Raw genomic sequence first — 19577 nt, 5'->3', positions numbered from 1 at the left:
AGCTGCACTAGGGATGAGACTCTCTATATATAGACCGGCGGAGCCGCTCTGTATTTCCCAGTCATATGCTTGTGCACTGGTGCTGGCCCGCGTTGCTGGCCGCCTATTCTCCACTCAGCTGCGCTAGGGGTTTACAGTGATGAAAATAAGTATTTGAACACCCTGCTATTTTGCAAGTTCTCCCACTTAGAAATCATGGAGGGGTCACAATGTATGATTTTTTTAACTATTTATTTGTATGATACAGCTGCAAATAAGTATTTGAACACCTGAGAAAATCAATGTTAATATTTGGTACGGTAGCCTTTGTTTGCAATTACAGTGGTCAAACGTTTCCTGTAGTTTTTCACCAGGTTTGCACACACTGCAGGAGGGATTTTGGCCCACTCCTCCACACAGATCTTCTCTAGATCAGTCAGGTTTCTGGGCTGTCGCTGAGAAACACGGAGTTTGAGCTCCCTCCAAAGATTCTCTATTGGGTTTAGGTCTGGAGACTGGCTAGGCCACGCCAGAACCTTGATATGCTTCTTACAGAGCCACTCCTTGGTTATCCTGGCTGTGTGCTTCGGGTCATTGTCATGTTGGAAGACCCAGCCTCGACCCATCTTCAATGCTCTAACTGAGGGAAAGAGGTTGTTCCCCAAAATTTCGCAATACATGGCCCCGGTCATCCTCTCCTTAATACAGTGCAGTCGCCCTGTCCCATGTGCAGAAAAACACCCCCAAAGCATGATGCTACCACCCCCATGCTTCACAGTAGGGATGGTGTTCTTGGGATGGTACTCATCATTCTTCTTCCTCCAAACACGTTTAGTGGAATTATGACCAAAAAGTTCTATTTTGGTCTCATCTGACCACATGACTTTCTCCCATGACTCCTCTGGATCATCCAAATGGTCATTGGCAAACTTAAGACAGGCCTTGACGTGCTGGTTTAAGCAGGGGAACCTTCCGTGCCATGCATGATTTCAAACCATGACGTCTTAGTGTATTACCAACAGTAACCTTGGAAACGGTGGTCCCAGCTCTTTTCAGGTCATTGACCAGCTCCTCCCGTGTAGTTCTGGGCTGATTTCTCACTTTTCTTAGGATCATTGAGACCCCACGAGGTGAGATCTTGCATGGAGCCCCAGTCCGAGGGAGATTGACAGTCATGTTTAGCTTCTTCCATTTTCTAATGATTGCTCCAACAGTGGACCTTTTTTCACCAAGCTGCTTGGCAATTTCCCCGTAGCCCTTTCCAGCCTTGTGGAGGTGTACGATTTTGTCTCTAGTGTCTTTGGACAGCTCTTTGGTCTTGGCCATGTTAGTAGTTGGATTCTTACTGATTGTATGGGGTGGACAGGTGTCTTTATGCAGCTAACGACCTCAAACAGGTGCATCTAATTTAGGATAATAAATGGAGTGGAGGTGGACATTTTAAAGGCAGACTAACAGGTCTTTGAGGGTCAGAATTCTAGCTGATAGACAGGTGTTCAAATACTTATTTGCAGCTGTATCATACAAATAAATAGTTAAAAAATCATATATTGTGATTTCTGGATTTTTTTTTAAAGATTATGTCTCTCACAGTGGACATGCACCTACGATGACAATTTCAGACCCCTCCATGATTTCTAAGTGGGAGAACTTGCAAAATAGCAGGGTGTTCAAATACTTATTTTCCTCACTGTATACTCTCTATACATAGACCGGCGGAGCCTCTCTATTTTCTCCCTATGATGTGCTTATGTACTGTGCTGGCCCGCGCTGCTGGCCGCATTCTCCACATGTTTATACATAGACCGGCAGAGCCGCTCTGTATTCCTATGAAGTGCTTATGACATGTGCTGGCCCGCGTTGCTGGCCGCCTGTTCCCGCATGTTGTGTTCCCCGGGCTCCCCTGGGACTCATGCAGTGGATGCTCGGCGTGCATGGCGTTGACTAGGGGTTTCCGTAGCGTAAGCAACTTACGTAATACGAGAGAACCTCTCGTAAGAGAACGTACTCGGTTACCTAACGTAACCTCGGTTCTCTATAGAAGAGGGAACGAGTATTGCGTAACCTGCCGTGTCGCGCCGCGAGCTTATTCGCTTCAGTCTATGAAAACCAGAGTTTCAGCCTGTGAGCCCTTCTTTTATACACGCTAGCCACACCCATTCTGGCGGACTGAGGCGTGTGGAGGGCGCGACGTCACGCAGGGCTCACCGATAGGCTGCTGCCGTTGCCGCAGGACAGCCAATGAGCACGCTTATACAGCCTGCTATGGTCTGCTGGCTGCCGCACTGCGTTGACAATAAATACAAAATTAAGGATAATTTTTTGGTTTCAGATCTCGAGAAAAGACAACTTTCCCGTAGCGTAAGCAACTTACGCAATACTCGTTCCCTCTTCTAGAGAGAACCGAGGTTACGTTAGGTAACCGAGTACGTTTGAGTGTAAAATGTAACTCCCCATTGTCATTTTTGTTATTCAATGCACCTAGTCATTTTTTTATTTATTTAAAGTAAAACTTTTTATTATTTGATATAAGTGGACAAAATGAGTTGGTGCTCTTATAAGGTTGTTTGATTGTTCTATCTTTTTTTTTTGCAATTTTTTTGCAATTTTTTTAATTGTCTCCATGTCATTTTCTCAACTGTCCATGTAGAGATCTGTTGGCCAAGTGTGCAGGGTGGATCTGAGCAGTAAAGTGGAGGTTGTGTGGGCTGATAATTCAAAGACTATTGTCTTGCCACAGGTATGCACCAGTCTATCGAGCCATTCAATTTTAAACTGATAAAGTATTTGCTACTGAATATGCACACACCCACCTATGACCCTGGAACTAACACTAATTTATTCTTTCTCTCTTAGCACTTGTATAATGTAGAGTCTGAGATTGAAGAAACATATTATGACTCTGCAGAGGGCAGCAGTAGTGGTGCCTCGTCTGAAGAATGGGAAGATGAGAGTGATAGCTGGGAGACAGATAATGGACAAGTGGAAGAGGAACCAGGTGGTGGGGAAACCATCCCAGTCTCCTCCCCCAACATAGGTGTCACTTCTGATGGCAAAACCCATGGCGTGCATGCTTCCACGACTACAGACTCACCAGGAGCTGTCTCCACACCTGAACTTCCTGGAGGTAATGAATCTCTTACAACTTATATTGCTGGATTATTAAGGATCAGATAAAGTGTTCACTCTGGTCCATTCACATTGTTTTACAAGAGGAAAAAATGGATACAGAAAATGTAGTATTTTGCCATCTTAAGTGAGATTCCATTCTGTAGGGAGTATACAGATGGTACTCAACCAGAACGCGTTTTTTTTTTATACCATGGACTGCTTTATAATACAGTAGCCAACTAATACCCCATATAAAAAAATAAAACAAAAGTCTTAATATGTATTATGTAATTTTCTCCTTGTAATAAATAATAAAAAAATATATATAGAAATGCGAATTATATAGGCTACACATTTGCATATCGTATTAAGAGTTAAAGTGTAGTTGTATAGGCTACTTGAGTTAGGCTTTGCATGGGAGTATTAAGAGTGATTAGACAATAGCTTAGTGGGCAGCTTAATAACATGTGGTGCAACTGTGCTCAAGGCGATCCAAGTTCGAGTCCCAGTTCAAGGTTTTGGTTTCCCAAGCCAACATCAGTTTGTTGTCTAGTTTAATAATTGTCACAAATAAGAACGTTTGAAAGGTACATTTATTGATTCAATTCAATTTATTGAACACTTTTCGGAGCGTTGTTATTCATTGTCTGTCATTTTTATTAGTAGTAGGTTATGTTTATTTTTAATTGATAGGCTAGGCCTGCTTATTGACAACAACATTGTAAATATTTGCTCTTAACCGATGCAACACGGAGTAGAACATTTCTTGCACTGTTTGAGCATGATGCTTTTTAGATGGCTGCAGTCCATAACTTTTTGTGATATAATGAGCGAGTACATTGTGAATCCCAAACCATGTTTTTGTCTTATCCTGAATCACTACGGTACGACTATAAGTGTTTATATTCTGACTATTTTAGACTGATTCGGGTTAACCATTAACAGCTTAATTGTTTAAGAGGGAGAAAAAGATGGTATTGGATCGGTATTGGCAGATACTCAAGGTTGTGGTATCGGTATCGGACATGAAAAAGTGGTATCGAGCGAGCCACCCCTACTAAATAGGATGCTATTGCTTTAACCCTCTGGGGACCAAAAACGTTTTTTTTTTTTAGCAATGAAAATAAACACTAAATGCTCTGTTAATTTTGATCTTTCATTTTCGTGTAATACATCAATCGATCCTGTTCAGTTTCTATTTTTTTTCTGTATACTCACAATAAAAATAAAGTGTTTTGCTTTTTGACAAATAAAGAAAAATTAACATGATGCGATTTCTGCCTTCTCTCTGTCAGTAAACTCCCATTTGAAACGCGTTCGAAAATGATCTATAACTCCGCGAAAATTCAGTCAAACAGGCAAACAGACCCACGGGCATAAAGCTTGAGATCGCATCTTTTAAATGAAGTAATTTATATAAAAAACAAATATTCTCAGCTTCTGTAATCTGTATAAAAAGAGAGCGACTCCAGTCGAGCTCATTACGAGCCATTCAAAAGTAATTTGACCACTCCCCGGAGAGCACGTGCTATTCAAACGCAAATTCTGAGAACGCCCACATCAGCTGTAAACAAAGCGCGTTGCAATCGAGTGAGGCATAATATAGCCTACCTTATGGAGAAAAGTTTCCTCAGAACAGTGCTGATATCAGGAGCAATATCTCCTGATATGAGGAGCAGATCCCGCTGAGGAGTGAGGTAGGCTGTTTTCTTTTCTCAAGTGTTGATGTGGAATAACGTTATGGAATAACGTTAGTGTAGGCCTATGCAAACCGCAAAAAGATGAATCGCATTTCTATAATATGACTCGCCTTTCTGTGAGATGAATGAAGGGTACATATTTGTAAAGACTGTTTAGCCTAAATATGAATCGCGCGTCTGTGTGTGAAAGAATAAACTGCTTTGCTATAGCCTACTGAGATGAGTAAAAATCGACTGGAATATGTTGAAATGTATTTGTATAAGCAACGTATTAAACTGCAAATTAGCATTTATATGCCCTAATATTTCATAAAAACAACGTTACAGTCAGTCACTTGTTGACTAGATTTGGGTACAGTTTTTAGGCTACTGTAGAATATACTGCCACATCAAATAGCCTAAGCTTTTGTTTAGCAATTTCTGCTCATATCTAACGTTATATATATATATATATATATATATAACTATATATATATATATATAACTATATTATTTATATATATTATATATATTTATATATATATATATATATATATATATATATATATATTATATATTTGCTATATTCAAAATAATGAATACATATGATAAAATGTAGGCCTATAATCTTTTTTCTTTTTCTTTTTTACAAAGAAAGAGTACACTTGAAATATTGTTGAACTTGTAATTATTGTTGTAATTGTAACATTTTTAATAAAATAGCAAAACATATTTACAAGATAGATGTAAGCGAAATCTTAAATGGTCAATATAAGTCTTCTTCTAAATGCATCTTTTGTCCTTGCATTGTGGCTCAGTCAGTGTCACACCTGAATGAATGGCTAATTATGCAGAGTCATTATGCAGAGTGGGTGGGACATTGTAATCTAAGGTGTAAACTACTCCTCCCCCTCGCATATTGGCTTTCCAAGCAAAACCTGTTTTACACCATTTAAATCAATGTATTTTTTTTTGTGAACGATAAAGCAAGACTATTTTCACATAATTTTGAAGCTAGAACTCAAAGGGACAACGTCCATTAGTCAAAAGTCTTGTGGACACATATTTAATATGTGTTTTGTGGTCTTAATTCAGCAACTTTCATTTTAATTTTTTCCAATAACCACGCATAAACATTATTCTCTTAAAAATACAAACATCTACATACACGTTGCTCGCATATTATGGTAGCCCTGTTTGTGCTATATAGAGTGAATTTACACCTTTTCCATTAACATGTTTATAAATAACTGAAAAAAGCACAAATGTCAGAGCATGTCAGAACATCTCAAGGACCCCAAAAACAGCTTGGTCCCCAGAGGGTTAAATATAAAAAATGTAAATATATATTGTACATTTTCAAGGTTTACATAAAGTCTTGGGACAGTTTTATTTATTTATTAGCCTACAGTTTTGCATAGAATTTGTTTATTCCCTGTGCGATTTTATGTAAAATGAGGAATACAGAATCTTATTCTTATTCTTGCGACATTTTAGATTTGTTTAGACAAATAAATTGCGGCGTTGCTGTGTACAGTTCAAACATGAATAGTAAATAGTGCAAAATAAATTAAGAACAGACGTTTTCAGTGCCGAAATTAAACATTTCAAGGAGGAAACACTTTATTAAAGGCTAGCATTAATAGGCTAACATTATTAAAGTTTATGAAGGAATTAAATAATTTACATGTCATAGTATTTTTGTCATAAAAGTTTATTAATTGTTAAATATTTCAAATTATAAATTCAGCCATAGCCTACTGTTGTTGGATAATATTTGTTGCTTTATGGTAGGCTAAATTTATTTTTATATTATTTTATATTATTTATAGATTTATAGTCTAAATGTAGGCAAAATAATTATGGTGTAACAAATCAATGTGTTTTAGAACTGCAGGACACACAAATCTCTGCATAAAAAAAAAAGGAAAAAGTTGCATGTGTTTGTTCGGAGTTTGAACCCATGTCATTGACATTGCTGACCAATGCTCTACCACTCGACTACGAACGGACTTTCTTAGAAATGCCCAAAAGTTCCCCTTTCCAATCAAGTAATAGAAGTCATAAGAAATCAACATCACAAAAACCCAAAACAAATCAAGAAAGTAAAGATAAGAAGATGGATGGATATGGAGATGGATCCTCCAAAAGAAATTGAAATGAAAGAGGATATGTACTCTCGTAGTCATAGTCCTTCTCCAAATGTTCGAAATAAGGGGCTTGTTCTACCCACTTGAAGCTGGATAAGCATATATTACAGTGGAATTGCTGTGGTCTCTAAGACAATTTTGCAGAATTACAACGTTTAGCTGCGGTGTTTAACCCTCTGGCTTTTGCCTCCAGGAGTCCCATCTTACCCTAAATTGCAGTGTGTCTCTGAAACAGTTTTACTTTTTTAATGTGTATGGTCCAGATATTCAACACCCATTTGGTGGCTCAACTATATTAATAAGAAATTATGTCATTCACAGCCATATTGAAATTGATGCCAACCTACAGGCAATAGCAATTCGTCTAACATTGCACAAAACTTATCTCCATCCAGGTCATGCAACCTTTTCTGCCATTGATTTAACTATTTGTGAACCTGAACTATTAATTGTTGATATTTTTTTGCATGGCAAGTGTGGGACGATCTTTGTGGGAGTGACCACTTCCCTTTAATTATAACTTCAAGACTAACATAAATACAGCAAAGACCTAAAAAATGGAAGATACAAAAAGCTAACTGGTATGCTTTCCAAGCCCTTTGCTTTGAGAGATTCAATGAGAAACCTCAGGACCAAGAGGATCCCATAAAATGGTTTACCAATACAAAGACTTCATTTAGGTTACAGTAGCTGATGAGACTATTCCAAAAACTTCTACAAAACAATTCAAGAAACAAAGTCCATGGTTCAATGATAAATGTAAAAACCTTATTAAGACACGGAAAAAAGCAGTGAGAACATTTAATAAACAACCAACAACTGAAAACCGGATTACAAGTAAAACGTTAATGACCAAGATACCCTACTAACTCAAAAACATGAAATGGCAAAAACATTATCATCCAAAATTACAGAGAATTTGGATGAAGCAAGAAATGAGCGAACTGAATTTTCACACTTAAAATATTGAACTATACAACCAACCTTTCTCGATAGAGGAACTCTAAAATTCTTTAAGTAGCTGCCATGACACTGCAGTTGGCCCGGACAAAGTTCTTTATCAATTCCTGAAACACTTACCTCAAAACATCTTACATGTTCTGCTGAAATGTTTTAATGAAATCTGGAAGATGGATACTATTCCACCATCCTGGCAAGAATCATTAATCATACCAATTCCTAAACCAGGCAAGGATCACACCGACCCCAACAATTACTGACCAATAGCGTTGACAATAGCCGCTTTCCAACCGGAGGAACCTTTTCACAGTTCCTAGAACTATTGGCTAAAGTACCCGTATGTGCCTGCGGTGTGAACACGCCAACTAGGAACGACTTTAGTTCTAGGAACTCCATTTGGAGGAACTAATTTAGCTCCTACTTCAGAGTAGGGTCTAAACCAGCACTATAGGAACTACCCGTGACGTTAGTGTACGCTGATGACCGAACGCACGCAAAACACCAGCACCTGACATTTTTAAAACAGCTATATGTAAACACACAGATTATAGCCTATATATTTACTCCAGAAACTAGATACAAACATGGAAAACAGTGATAGATGGGCCTCTAAACCTTTATGCTGAAGAGAAAATCCAACGCAACTTTGAGGGGACCAAGTCAAACATGATTAGGTATTTCTGCTCAGCTAGCAACACTGGACATCAACCACACGGCATAGGCTAATAACTTTTTTCATATACTGTGTACTTTCTATAACAATTCTATCTAATAACATGTTAAACAGTACTGTTAGACAGATCGCTAACTAATGAACACAGAGAATGCGAGCATTGTTTGCTCTGGCGTTCTCAGCGCCGTCGAAATAAAGGTCCGTCGCTCCGTCAAAATAAAAGTCGCCGTGCTTGCGTCACTCCCTTACCCCTCCTACCAGTTCCTATGGCCACTTGGCCAGTGCGAACGCAAACAGCAAAACCGAGTTTGGGGGAGAATAGTTCATAGAACTGTTTAGAAGTGGACAGTTCCTATAACTAAGTTCCTGTAACTACTTGGTCGGAAAGCGGCTAATGGTTTTAGATTCTCTAAGACAAAAACTATTTGTATTCACTTTTGTGGTCCTTGCATCATGATCCACAATTCTTTATTGACTGAGAGCCCATCAAAGTTGTCAAAGAAGCTACATTTTTATGTTTACTAGTGAGATAATACAATGACTTTTATTCCCCACTTAAAGTATCTAAGGAACATATGTCTAATAGCATTGAGTATTATTAAGGTACTAGAAAAAACAAAATGGGGTGCTGATTGCACAGTTCTTTTGCAGCTATATAGACTGTTGGTCTGTTCCTGGCTGAATCATGGGAGCATAGTTTATAGCTCTGCTAGAAAATCATATTTGTAAATGCTAGGTACTGTTTACCATCAAGGATTGAGACTTGCCTTAGGAGCTTTCAGGACCTCTCCAGTTTAAAGTCTATACACTGAAGCAAATGGACCATCTCTTCAATTTAGACGCTTGAAATTATATCTTCAATATGCAATCAAGATAAAGAAAAATCAGCATAATCCAGCGTATAAGTCAATTTTCTACCTACAATGTTTATATCTGTATGATGCCAGACCCAGTTATATCAGACCCTTTGGAATACGAATAAGACCTCTTATGGCCTCTAACTTGGATATAAATCTTGACAATCTAAGCTAGATTCACTTTTGTCCAGTTCGAAAAAGTTATGCATCAATTTGGAATTGTCCTGTTATAAGAAGGCTGAAACTCATCCACTTCTTTATCATCAGCATGTCTCCACATCATAATCCTATCTATACTGATGGGTCAAAGATTGACAATCACATGTCTGCAGCAGCAGTAATTGGCCACCAAAAGTATGGCATTCGTATCCCAGACCAAAGTTCCATTTTTACAGCAGAAGCTCGTGCCCTATTACTAGCCTTGGAAGTTGGAACATATTGAAAATGCAGGAGGACGGCACTTTATAGTGTTTATTGATCAAAAATCCTGTTTACAAATTTTTGAGTCTTTGAAGACAAAGTATACAATATATCATTGATATATTAATCAAAGCAAATCAGTTATGGAGACTCAAGTACAACATTGTTTTCTGCTGGATTCCAGGACATAGTGGCATTATTGGAAATGAGCAAGCAGACATGGTTGCATTAGTTTTTGCAGAAAGAATCAGTGAATGCCAAATCCCACCTTCGGACATAAATCCCTTAATCAACCAAAATATATTAGAGAAACGGCAAGCAGAATAGGTAGAATATCAAAATAACACATTATTTAAAATAAATTCTGTGGTTGGTAAAAGATGTCTACTCTTTTAAATCAAGGCACGACCAAGTTGTATTTACAAGGTGTTGGATAGGTCATATTAGACTGAGTCAAGGGTGAAGAAGCACCAAAATGTCAATACTGTAGTACCAACTTGTCTGTGAAATATACTTTTGGACTGCCCAATCTTTAATGTTACGAGACAGCGCTTTTTATTAGGACAACGTTATTATTTATGGATCCAGAAGTTTTTTTTTTTTGTTTTTTTTTTTGGCACAAGTACATTTAAAGAATATTTTATATAATTGTACTCATTGTGTACATGTACTAATTATTATTATTATTATTATTTATTTTTTTTTTAATGTTTTTTTTTTTGTCTAAGTTGAATTTTATAAAATGTTTGTATTTATGATATTATGTTGTTAAATGTTTAATATGTATCTGCCATGTAATATGCTGATATGGCAATAAACTCAAATACTACTACTACTACAAAAAAATAATAATAATAATAATTTAAAAAAATACATCAGTGGCATCACTAGGTTTTCTGGGCCCCTTGTACAGTTTATTTGGTGGGGGAACATTGTTGTCCAAACCCACTTTTTCCCACTAGTAAATGGCCCTGGACATCAGTGTTGTCTGTCTTTGATGTTGCAATTGGTGTTTTCACCTAAAGGCTAATTATTTTTCCTTGCATAGGTGGAGTTGCTGCGCCTGAAGAGAAGCCCAGTAAAGAGACTCCACCACGAGGATTTCGTGAGCTTAAAGAAGCCCTAAAGATTTTAGAAAGTTTAAAGAACATGACTGTTGAGCAGCTCTGGACCGGATCACCCACTTCACCCACTGCCGAACCATCAGCCGCAACTGCTGCCACAACCCCTGCTGATGCCAAACCCACAAAAGAAAAACGCTTTCTGGATGATATTAAGAAACTTCAGGAAAACCTGAAAAAGACTCTAGACAATGTGGCCATTGTAGAAGAAGATAAAATGGAGGCTGCTATAGAGGAGGAGAGGGTGATGGCGCCAGTGCTAGCTGAACCACAGACGCCTCTGCGTTCTGAGTGGCCTAGTGACACACCAGTTTTGTGTCAGCAGAGTGGAGGCAAACCAGGTGTCACCTTCACCAGTGCTAAAGGGGAAGTGTTTTCTGTTTTGGAATGGGCACCAGGTACTTACTGTACTCCAAACTTTTTTTTTTTTTTTTTTTTAATAACATTAGAATTATTAGGGCTGCCCCCTAATATTCAACTAATCATTAGTCAACTAGAAAAGCCTTAGTCGACCAAACATTTTATTAGTCGGTTAGTCACTGAAAAGAAAAAAACTCCACAAGAAGTGACAAAGTCACACAGTCCATGAGGGACAGATCGTTAACGGCGGGTCCTTGTGGTAATTACAGTATGTTGGGCAAATATGACCTCAAATATGGCTTATCATTTGAAACATGTCAGTAACTTGACTGCTCGCTCCAACGTCAACCTAGATACATGTGTGCTATTATTAGACGCATATCCAAGTGTTTGTGCGGAGTGTCGAATCTAGAGTATAGCGCGCTTTACTATCTGACGTGGAGGTGACGGTGCGATCACTTGCATTTTTCCCTGACAACAGATGGAAACAACTTAAAATACTCTGTCATTTTTTGGTCGTACAGATAAGAGAGATAACGTCATTCTACTTTTATTTGTGTAAACTTGCAATAACAAGAAAAAGTTGTGCCTTTGTAAAATAAAGAAAACAAACAGGATGCGCTTTCTGTCGTCTCTGTGAACTTAAAAAAATAAACCAAAACTCAGTGTATACTTACCTCACAGACATGAGAAATATATTTTTAGAAAACGTCAAAAACTGTTTTTTCACGACAATCATAATCATTACTTTTGCTGGTGCGCTGTGGCAAGCTTTATGCAAACGCTTGAGCGCTGATTAGGCTATGTAATATATAGGCAATTAAAGGCTCATTATCATGATTTATTTATATGACTTATTAATATACGCGTGCAATTAGTTGACTAATCGCTTAAATGAACGACTAGTCGACTAGAAACATTTTTAGTCGAGGGCAGCCCTAAGAATTATTGACTTGCTACTGTATATTTTCATGAAAGTGCCTTCTTATATGAACAATAGGCAATTATTTATATCTTCTTGAACAAAAATCATCACATACAGCACTTTGCCATCTAAAAATGCCCCCTCTTTCTTGCCATAGACACCCACTCTTTTAAAAAAATGGAATTCCAGCCAGCAGAGGCAAAGAAGTTCTTTAGCACTGTAAGGAAAGAAATGGCACTGCTGGCCACCTCTCTGCCCGATGGCATCATGGTGAAGACTTTTGAGGACAGAATGGTAAATTTGCCTTGCTTACTACATATTTATGAACTCTTCCTAGTATTTATTTTGATTGTTGCATTTAGTTTATTTTACAAAGTATGGAAAACAATTGTGAAAATTCCATCAAAAGTTCCTCTTTTCTTCGATTAACCTTTCCTGTCGTTTTCTTCAGGACCTTTTCTCAGCTTTCATTAAGGGCCCTAACCGCACTCCCTACGAGGATGGACTCTTTCTCTTTGATATTCAGCTTCCTAATATCTATCCTGCTGTTCCTCCTCTCTTCCGTTACCTGTCTCAGTGCAGTGGCCGACTTAATCCCAACCTCTATGACAATGGGAAGGTTTGTGTCAGTCTTCTCGGCACCTGGATTGGAAAGGTGAGCTGACGTACTTTCTGTTCTAATTTCTGACTGGTTTATGACTGTTTCTGACTGATATTGCCATATCAGCTAACACAACCCCGTTCTAACAGGAAAACCCTAACACGCTCTGTCCGCCCATCCGCACAACAACAGCACCTGGTGTCTCGAGAACGCACTCCCTGAAATAGGTTCGAAGGTGCAAATGATTATCCGTTATCTCTGCGCAAACCTCAAAAACGCAAACCCGTAAAAACACAGATGCGCATTACGTGCACATGCGCTTTACGTGTTCAATCCAAAGGTATGCGCGTTTGAATATATATGTGCGCAGGCGTTTAGTCCTTCTTTACAAATCAACCCTCAATAAACTACTTGTCTAGCCTTTTATAATACAGAATTTTTTTGTCGCGTCTACGTAGTCATGCAAATCGGAATTATCCCAACAACATTTTATCTGTACTGAGGTAAAGGGAAGGAGGCCTTCACAGGGGAGGGACTGGTTGACACTTCAGGACTGCTTTTCTTGTCATCGTGTCCAGGCGCAGGTCCTTCATCAGATCTGGATCCGACCTGGATCCAGCTGACTGCGGTAAACCTCGGATAAACAGAGACTAATATTAGCGTAGACGCCATCCTTTTTATGATGTAACAAGTACATCAGGATTTATGGGGAGCATTCCTGGTTCCGGCTGACCTAATCTATGCAGCCTAACATTGAATTATAGAAGTCTATAATGCGCTATGTGTATGCTAGGTCAAAAGAGATGTATTTTTAGTCTAGATTTGAACTGACAGAGTGTGTCTGCTTCCCGGACAATGTTAGGAAGATTGTTCCAAAGTTTTGGTGCTAAATAGGAAAAGGATCTACCGCCAGCAGTTGATTTTGATATTCTAAGTATTATCAACTGGCCGGAATTTTGAGATTGCAATAGACGTGACGGACTATAATGCGTTAAGAGCTCGCTCAAGTACTGGGGAGCTAAACCATTTAGTACTTTGTAAGTAATCAGCAATATTTTTCAATTTATACTTTGTTTAATAGGAAGCCAATGCAGTGTTGACAGAACCGGGCTAATATGGTCATACTTCCTGGTTCTGGTTTTACAGATAATAGACACATGACTTTCAAATGAAAGATTGGTATCAAAGAGCACACCCAGGTTCCTAACCGACGACGAGGACTTGACAGAGCAGCCATCAAGTGTTAGACAGTATTCCAGGTTATTACGTGAGGACGTTTTTTTGTCCAATAATTAGAATCTCTGTTTTTTCAGAATTAAGTAGTAGGAAATTGCTTGTCATCCAGTTGTTGTGTTTTCAAATATCTAGGGCTGTCCCCGACTATGGATTTTCATAGTCGAATCAGAATCGTCATGTCTTGCCTATAGTCGACTAATAGTCGAATCATGTGTATGGGGGCGGGGCTTTAACGTTTCAAAGCCGCGATGTACAGAAAATCACACAAAGATATAGAAGAAAATGTATAAAAACATTTTGGATCAATAAAACTAAGAAATAACATAACTCCAGAAAGGCCACACTGCAGACAGGATTTGCATTTCACATGCAAATCAAATTAAATCGGCTAAATTACCTGTGCGAGCAGGCCAGCCTACAGCACAACATCGATGCACCGAAAAAATAAACAATTAATTTACTAAAATTAAATTAGAACAGAATAGGCCTATACCTTTCTAATAAATAAAAAATACAAAACGAAATAAATTAGAATCAAGTCACAAGATGAGGAGCAAATGTGTGCAAAATGCCTAAAGTGCAGGGGAACATATATTCAAAACACAAGCCATAAATAGTTAGATTAGATAACCCTGACAGATTAATAAATAAAATAAAATAAAGAAATTATTAAAATAACGATAGTAGCCAGAATTTTCTACTTTGTCTTTTTAACTGCAGAAACAACAATAAATGCTAAACTGGAGGCAGTCTTTTTAGCTAAAAATGTTCACAGCATCCAAAAATCTAATTAGAACCGGCTGAAAAGTTTTGAAATCACTTGTACCCTACCTGATTGCGAGAACAAATCCAGCCTTTCACTCTGTCTGTGTCCGTTGGAGTCTTTTCAAATTGTGCGCGCGGATAAAATACATTCTAACGTGAAACCCAGTCTATGCGTGAAACATGTTAACGTTGGCCGGCAGAAGTGCGATAATGGTTTTCCTGATGCTAAATCCAGCCTTGGAGAATATCCTTTCTGATGGTGTACATCCTCACTTTAGATTTTCTTATCCCAGACATTGTTAAAGATTTAAATCCTTGCCGCGAAGACGCTCCTCTGTCGGTCACGGATCGAAAGTGAAACTTAAATCTGTCACGGGGTGTTTGGATTTATTCACGCACGTTAAAAAATATTTATTAAAAGCTTCTTTCTTTGCACATTTGTATATACAGCATTATCATAATAGGCTGAATATTAACGTATTGACATAAAAGCTAGTTCTATGAGAAATTGAGCGCCCTCATATAGCCAAAGTGGCATGATCCTCGTTTCATAACACCTCTGCGAAGATTCGACCATGAGATCGGTAGTCGAATCAGGCTCCTCCTATCGAAGCATCGAATCTTCGACTATTCGGGGTCACCCCTACAAATATCAAACTCTTTTACTTCAAAAGATACATTTTGATTATTTGATTGACCACTCTGTTAATATGATTCATGAAAAGCACAATTTGGCTTTATCACCAAATCCTTGATGCCCTTAATTGCATTGTATAATTACTAGTCAATGCTGACGTGTGATTTTTGTTTCCTTTCACAGGGTACTGAAAGATGGACCAGCAAATCCAGTCTACTGCAAGTGCTTATCTCTATACAAGGTTAATTAAAAATGTATATAGTATAAAACATAGAGTATATTTTTGTGGTAATTTTTAAATTTAGGTTTAAACCCATATTTAGGTTGAAAACCATATGGGATCTTGTGATTAGTGCAGTAGTAGCCCTACTATTCATTTAATATCATCTACATTAAAAGGATATTTCATCTGTCATCATTTATTCACCCTCATGTCATTCCAAAACTTTTTTTCTTCTGTGTAACATAATAGAAGATATTTTGAGAAATGTCTCTGTGGGGTTTTTTTTGGTCCATACAATGGGGACCAAAACTGTTTGGTTTCCAACATTCTGTCATCTGTGAAATAGTAAAGAATATATTTTGATGAAAGTCAGAGTAAATAACAGAATTTTTATATTTGGGTGAACTATTCCTTTAAGGCGAGACACTACAGGTGAATAGGGTAAAATTTTAAAATAATAGATATCACCATGAAACTTCCTCAGTTCATTACTTACACAAGTTCATAAAAAAAATGTTTTACAAGTTTTTGAAATTTTTATGTTTAATTATGCAAATTAGGTATTATCTCATTAAATATGTGCAATTTTGCATATTTTTTCAGTAGATATATCTGAAAATATGATAAAGCCAGAAGCAAAATTATTTTTTCATTTTGATTCCACACAAGATGAAAAAAGATGTTAAGAGGGATTTCAGGATATATGCTTTCATTAACTAGGAAATCAAAATATACTGTCCATAGCCTTAAAATATCGATTTTCACCTTTTTTTTTAAATAAAAATGTCACATAAATCAGGCCAGGAATGATTTATTAACAAATCCCTCTGAACAGATCTTCAGAATACTGCTAAGTGTATAACTGGAAAGTTTGGTGTACATAGGTGCTACATAGGCTGAGATGTTTCTACTGGAGAATGACAAAAAAACGCAAAAAAATAAGAATTTTTGAGAAAACGGCAGTTAAAGATTTAATAGTTCTAAATGAGATTTCGTCGTTAGCTTTAAATCCCCCTTTGGACATTCACGATTGGTTACTGATAGAAAGGAAATGCCCATATTTGGTTTACATAGCGTTGTGCATGAGACTCAGAGCTTTACAACGATCCCGGACATGACAGACTTCAGTGAACAGACGGAGCTCGGCATGTCGCGTTGGAATACTAACTTCCTGGTAAATTCGGGAGAAACTTACTGCCGCAAGTAAACAAAATGTAATAAAATAAACATCGTAATGTATATTTTCAGCGTTTTCTTTATAGCAGCTTGAAAGAATACATATTGAAGGAGTAAACTCGGCCAAAATCTCAAAACTGACTACTGCATGAAAAATCGATGTTTTTGCCTGCCGTGTCTCCCCTTAAGTATCACTTTTGGAGGGTCAGGCTTTGGAAATGTGTTTATTTGAAACTTAAATTATTAAATTTAATTTTAATTGTATGATTTCATTAGAGGCACTCCTGTTTTTTTGCTATTGTACCTGCAAGACTATTAATAACATTCTAACATTTTTAAGTGTATTTTGTCTCCACCACTTTAGGTCTGATCCTTGTCAATGAGCCATACTATAATGAGGCTGGCTTTGACAGTGACAGAGGACTTCAAGAGGGTTACGAGAACAGTCGCTGCTACAATGAAATGGCACTCATTAAGATGGTGCAGTCAATGACTCTACTTCTCCAGCAGCCTGTGGAGGTCTTTCAGCAGGAGATCTGTGAGCACTTTGCCTGCAATGGCTGGCGGCTGGTCCATCGGCTGGAGTCCTGGCTAGATTTGGATGGGGCAGTGACCGACCGTGCTTCACGATGTGGGGTTGGCAGCCTCCATGCAGAACCTTTGGAGGAGATCCCCTCAGCTCTGGCCCACAGTAGTCCAAGCAAACAGGATGTGCGAAGTGAAGAGGAGCTTGAGGACTCGGGTCTCAGTCCTTCCACAGTGGGGCCCAGTTTACCTCCTGGATCAGCCAGGCAACGGGACCTGAGCCAGAACTCTGATTGTGATAGCTCAGTGGTGGGTGGTGCAGGATCAGAAATACCAGAAGGTTTTGAAGGGGCATCTGGTTTTGTGACATCTCAAAGTGTAAAACCATGTCAGGAGTCTCAGCCGGCTGTGAGACCAAAGAAACGGAGAAAGAGCTATCGGAGCTTCCTACCAGAGCGCAGTGGCTATCCAGATATTGGATTCCCACTCTTCCCTCTTTCCAAAGGCTTTGTAAAGAGCATGCGTGTAGTTTTGCAGCAGTATCGAGCTACTCTTACAGCTGCTGGCGTTCCTGAATACCCAGAAAACAAATAATTGCCCTCCAGCGTTTTTTTTTTCTTTTCTCCCGGTTTATTCAACCCAAGAGCTGTGTTTTTCCCCTTTAACCCTTGGCAAGGAACTTGGATCTCCTCATCAGGCTGTAAATGTTCCTAGCAGCCTTTGTTAATTGCTTTGTAGCACATCTTTAGTTGCTTTGTTTGTTGTTGCCTCATTGGTCATGGGGGTGGCAGCACATATTATTTGTTTGTATTAAACAATGTTGAAATATCATATGCTTCTATCTTGTTTCCCTGACAACAACTCTGCCGTCACACCGCTCTCTCAGGGAAGTATGGACAGATATGAGACATTAAGAGATACTGAAGGCATGACTGAATCTTTTGTTGTGTTGTGACTTATTTTTCAAGAGTTTTGGTTATAAACCGTGCCAGAGGGATACTCCTATTGGTCTTAGGTGTTGTCCTTTGCTACTGTTATTTTGTTTTATTTTTTATTTTTGATGGGATTACCACCAGACTGTCACCACATATTGATTTGCACAAGTGGAAGGAAGAGTTCGCTTGCAGAAAAAAGGAGTAAGGATGAAGTTTCAGATCAGATGTGCCCACAATTGGTTTTTTTTTTGGTCCTTGGTTCATCAAATAACTATATTTCCAAGCGTGACTTCCTCTTTGCTCCATATTTCCAAATGTAGTGCTGCTTTATATGTTGCATTGCTTTTTCAGTCTTGATCAATATCATCATTCTTTTAAAGGTGTTGGTGACTTGCTTTTTGATCCAAAAAAGACAGTTGTACAACTGGCCAGTCATCTATACTGTACAGAGCCTGATCATTCCTGCTAGTGTTTTGCACCGAAATCATATGAAAGTTGAGTGTCAAGTTTACATTTAAAAATCAAAAAGCAACCAGACACACTAAGTGTGTCTCTTGACTCTTAAAACTGGAATCTAACATCCCCTTTCCCTCTCCCTTAAACTCCATGTTACAACAGAAATATTTTCAACTTTACTAGCTAGTGTTCTCTGTACAGTAATATTATTTACAACTTTGCTTACACTTTCACCAGAAAGATATATATCATAAATCCAGTTTACACATTTGTGAATAGACAATGGGACCTTTGGTAGGTTAGTCTTCTATACATGTGAGAAGGAACCCAGAGTCAACTAATCATTTGAAGAGGTTTGGCAGACAGTTTTTTTTTTTTTTTTTTTTTTTTTGAGCTTTGCTTGCATGAAGGTCTCTGGTTTGAACACTGACGAGTTCCACCGTTCCCATTCCTAACTCTTTCCTCTGTCCAACATTGTTGCCTTAAAACTGATTTCAAGCTTGAACCTAGGGTTCCCTTTTTTACTGCATTGCCATTTTCTATAAAGGGGCCAAGTCAAGATACTAGTTATGGTGGAGAGGCATACATGTTACTAATTATTATTTTCACAAGCACAATCTAAGTCATATTCTTTCAACAACTGAAATGGTTTATTTGTGTATTTGTTTATATACATTTTTGTTTTGTTTGATACACTATTTAATCAAATTTTTCCTGATATCATATGTATCTTTGTGACATGATTTAGATGCTGTGATTTAGAAAAAGCTTCATGTTAATCCTGGTGC

At 38.1% G+C, this 19577-nt stretch overlaps 1 protein-coding gene across 2 annotated transcripts in view; it reads left to right on the top strand.

The window, feature by feature from the left end:
* The window catches only part of ube2o (ubiquitin-conjugating enzyme E2O), an 81294-nt gene extending 62897 nt beyond the window's left edge, over positions 1-18397 (top strand). The window contains exons 14-20 of one of the 2 annotated variants that reach the window (XM_084424838.1): positions 2630-2719; positions 2836-3106; positions 10878-11348; positions 12393-12529; positions 12687-12890; positions 15658-15715; positions 17238-18397. In XM_084424838.1, coding sequence (XP_084280964.1) covers positions 2630-2719; positions 2836-3106; positions 10878-11348; positions 12393-12529; positions 12687-12890; positions 15658-15715; positions 17238-17992 — 1986 coding nt within the window. In that variant the 3' untranslated portion in view covers positions 17993-18397. The remainder of the gene's footprint in view (positions 1-2629; positions 2720-2835; positions 3107-10877; positions 11349-12392; positions 12530-12686; positions 12891-15657; positions 15716-17237) is intronic. The other variant, XM_084424839.1, reaches the window with a different exon arrangement.
* Positions 18398-19577: the final 1180 nt, after the last annotated feature.

Source organism: Rutilus rutilus, assembly GCF_951802725.1.
Source record: "Rutilus rutilus genome assembly, chromosome: 12".
Lineage (NCBI taxonomy): Eukaryota > Metazoa > Chordata > Actinopteri > Cypriniformes > Leuciscidae > Rutilus > Rutilus rutilus.
The sequence above is the reverse complement of the archived record's forward strand: the minus strand, read 5'-3'. Positions and strand labels throughout refer to the sequence as shown.